The sequence below is a fragment of the Hakea prostrata genome, chromosome 5 (assembly GCF_041222555.1).
Source record: "Hakea prostrata isolate BN-2017 chromosome 5, UWA_Hpros_2, whole genome shotgun sequence".
In the NCBI taxonomy this organism is placed as follows: Eukaryota; Viridiplantae; Streptophyta; class Magnoliopsida; order Proteales; family Proteaceae; genus Hakea; species Hakea prostrata.
The window spans coordinates 16,804,361-16,807,625 of NC_142604.1; the positions used below are offsets into that span (position 1 = coordinate 16,804,361).

The window sequence follows — 3,265 nt, forward strand, 5'->3', positions numbered from 1 at the left end:
TGCACCCCCAAAATGGATGCCTTAAAGCACTGACACCCCCACTTTATGTTTAAAAAGCACAGAGACTCCAAAATTGAATTTTTATTGGATATATTTGTCAAATTTATCATTGGAAACAGTTAAATTACTGTTTATTTTAAAAAATATCCCAATAATAAATAGTGTCGGAAAGGTTTTCAAAAATACATCCAATTACCTACATCCATTCGAAAAGAAAAATAGATTCCATTATACCCTAAAACCTCACCACTTCCACACCAAACCGAGAAAAAAAAATTCGAATCACGACTAATGGGGTTGGTCAATTCTCAGTTAGAGCAGGGGTTTCATTTTGTGAATTTCCAAAATATTAAATACTAGAATTTCTCCGGAAAAAGTTATATTTACATATGCTTCCTTTTAAGTTTATTCTAAATTGTTAGATTATTTTTCAGATATATAGCATAATCGCCACCATTAGCTGCAGGCAACAGCGACTAATGCAAATAAAAATCCTTCATTACCCCTCAAATGGAGAAAATTGTATGTCAACATCTCTCAAGAGAAAGGAAGACACAGGGGACTCAAATCAAGGATTAACTAGAAGGCTTAAACTCCAAACAAATAAATTTAGAAAATTTTTGCATGATTACCACTAAAAGCAATTTTACTCTTCTACAGTTGAAGTATTTGGTGATGATGGTTGGGGTATGTCGTTATAATTAAAGAACAAACTAGATAAGAAATCAACAGAAGACAAAACTACATGACAAAAAGTATTACCAAAAAAAGAAAACTACATGACAAAAAGATGGACATTAAGGAACCCTAAATATCAGGGTTTGGACCCTAAGATACTCAGTCGATCTCTTTGAAAAGAATATCAATGAAATCATTTATATGTGTTAACTCCAACAACTACAAATGGAAGAAGAAAACCATAAGAAGAGAGAAACAGAAGGATTCTTTCCATCCAAGTCTCTTGTTGGTCTAGTTTGTTTGACCATCAGATGGATGACTTGTAGACGGAGTGAATGATAATTGTTGGATACAAATGCTGAAATTGAATTAATATGTTTTCAAAAGGTGTGATTCCTCTCCATCCATGGTTATCATTCTCTCTGTCCATGTATTTTCCATCCAACAATGAATAAGATGGACAAGAGGATTGGATGGAGAAGATTGAAACATAAAGAGGTGCAAATATCATCGCAGGATTATTCGATTGGTAATGCTCAATAGCTCTTAATGAAGAGGTCGTGAATTCGACTTTGCATCATAGTATATATAATGTCCCCTCCCCTTATATATATAAACCAAAAAATAATTAGTCAAATGAATATTTTATGATATTTTGTGATCATGTTTGGGATTGTGACAACCAATCAGATAAGAAATCTGCAAAATCCCAACTATTAATATATGATCAGTTGGGGCTCTAAGATGCTCATATCTTTCAAAAGAATATCAATGAAATCAATTACGTAACCCTAACATCCACAAATGGAATTCAAGAAGGAAGAGAAAAAAAGAAGGGAAAAAAAAAAAGAAAAAGTAAAAAACATAATGCTGATATGATAATTTCAACTACACTGCAAAACAACATGCAACTGTACATCTGTAAAAATCTTCTCTTTGGGGTTTCCTATTGAGTGAGAATATTGAGAAATGAGACCCTGGTGTTGATCAAACTCCTAAACACGCTCTCATTCCCACTCTCGATCCTTCCAATACAATCCTCCAAAGCCTGCAATTTTTTTAATGCAATTCTCATCGTCTCCTCATCTCTTTTCTTTCTCAAAAACCTCAAACTTTCCAGTCCAGCTTCTTCCAACTCCTTGATTCCCTTCCCTTCACTCATTTTCTGCTTTCTCCATCCCATCTTCCATGACTTGGTCGACGAAGAAGACGATGATGACATCCCATTGAAGAGAGCAACCGAAACCGCCATTGTTATCTCGCTAACGTCCCTAAGAACCGATACCAACTCAGCATCGGTATCTGCCGGAGAAGAGCATTTGGCATCGATGCATCGAACGACGGCGGCGAGTTTCCTCATCTCCTTACCCATCTTCTTAAGAGCCTTAACGAAAGAACCCATCTTGGATTCGTCTCTTCTTCTAATGGCGACCTGTTCGGCCAACTGTTCTTCCTTGAAAGCCGCAAGTGCAGCTTGGAAGATACTGAAGACGTCGACGAAACTGAGAAAGTCTTCTAGAAGCTTCTCGACCCATTGAGGTCTTTGACGGAGGATGTCTTGTGTGTTGGGAAGCTCTAGGAGATCGTTGAGACAATCATGGACGTTCTTAAGGTGGGTCAAGGCGGCGCAGAGTGAGGTGGACGAGAGTTCGGTGGTGGTGGTGGCTCCAGCCTCTGATTCCCAGCTTCGCAGTACATTGATCTTGTCTTTGAGCTGAGAAATCAGAGGGTGGGAATTGCATGGAAGACTGAAGGATCTAGTGTGATGAGGTTTCTGATCTGTGGGTATTGGAGGTTTGGAAGTCGAGGTGGCGAAGGAGAGTGAACGGCGGAAACCGGCGACCACCATCTCTTTTCTTTTGCTTCCTGGGTTGAAGGAAGAAAATGAGGACATCGGTTTATAAGTAGACAGCAATTACGAGAGAGGAGAAGTGAGTTGGCAAACGCGTAACAGTGGATCACACTTGCTTCAGTTAAAAGGACTTCTTTGTCCTTTGTATGAAGAGTTGGGGAACCACTTTAATGTCCTTGGTGATGAGGCCTTAGATTTGTCCCATATGAGCTTATCCCAAGTTTAAAGTATCAATATTGAATATTACGCAACTAGGGTCCTCCAACCATGGAATGGTAATGGGCCAACTTGTCTCTTCTGGTATAGACAAGGCTACCTTTATTAGACTATCAACCATTGTATTGGCCTCTCTAGGAACAAAAGAGAAAAAATACAAAGAAAAATTAGCTACTAGGAGTTGAATTTCTGAAACCACCGGTTAGGAAGTCAAAGGGATTGGCTTGAAGGTGATTTGAGAACTGATACCAACTCCAAATTATCAGATTCTATCGTCACCACCTGATTTAGGCCCAATTCAAATGTATTATACCTCCTCTTATAGCCAAGGCTTCACCATAAAAAATTTCTGCAAATTATAGATGAACTGATCTAACTAGTAGGAGGGTGCCTTTCTCATCTCTTATAGTAGTCTCTGTCAGGTGATTTTAAGAACCGTATTATCTTTCATCAAGTGTTATATGATATTGGTCCATATTAGTTCAATCTAATAGACAGACATATCTATATATCGTGTTG

The 3,265-nt window shown here is 38.1% G+C and overlaps 1 protein-coding gene across 1 annotated transcript; it reads right to left on the reverse strand.

Annotated features, from left to right (window-relative positions):
- Window positions 1-1,042: 1,042 nt before the first annotated feature.
- LOC149015484 (uncharacterized) lies at window positions 1,043-2,535 on the reverse strand. Its single transcript, XM_089157091.1, has one exon. The coding sequence runs from the start codon at window positions 2,525-2,527 to the stop codon at window positions 1,625-1,627; it is 903 nt and encodes a 300-aa protein (XP_089013217.1). The 5' UTR covers window positions 2,528-2,535; the 3' UTR covers window positions 1,043-1,624.
- Between the last annotated feature and the right edge of the window lie 730 nt (window positions 2,536-3,265).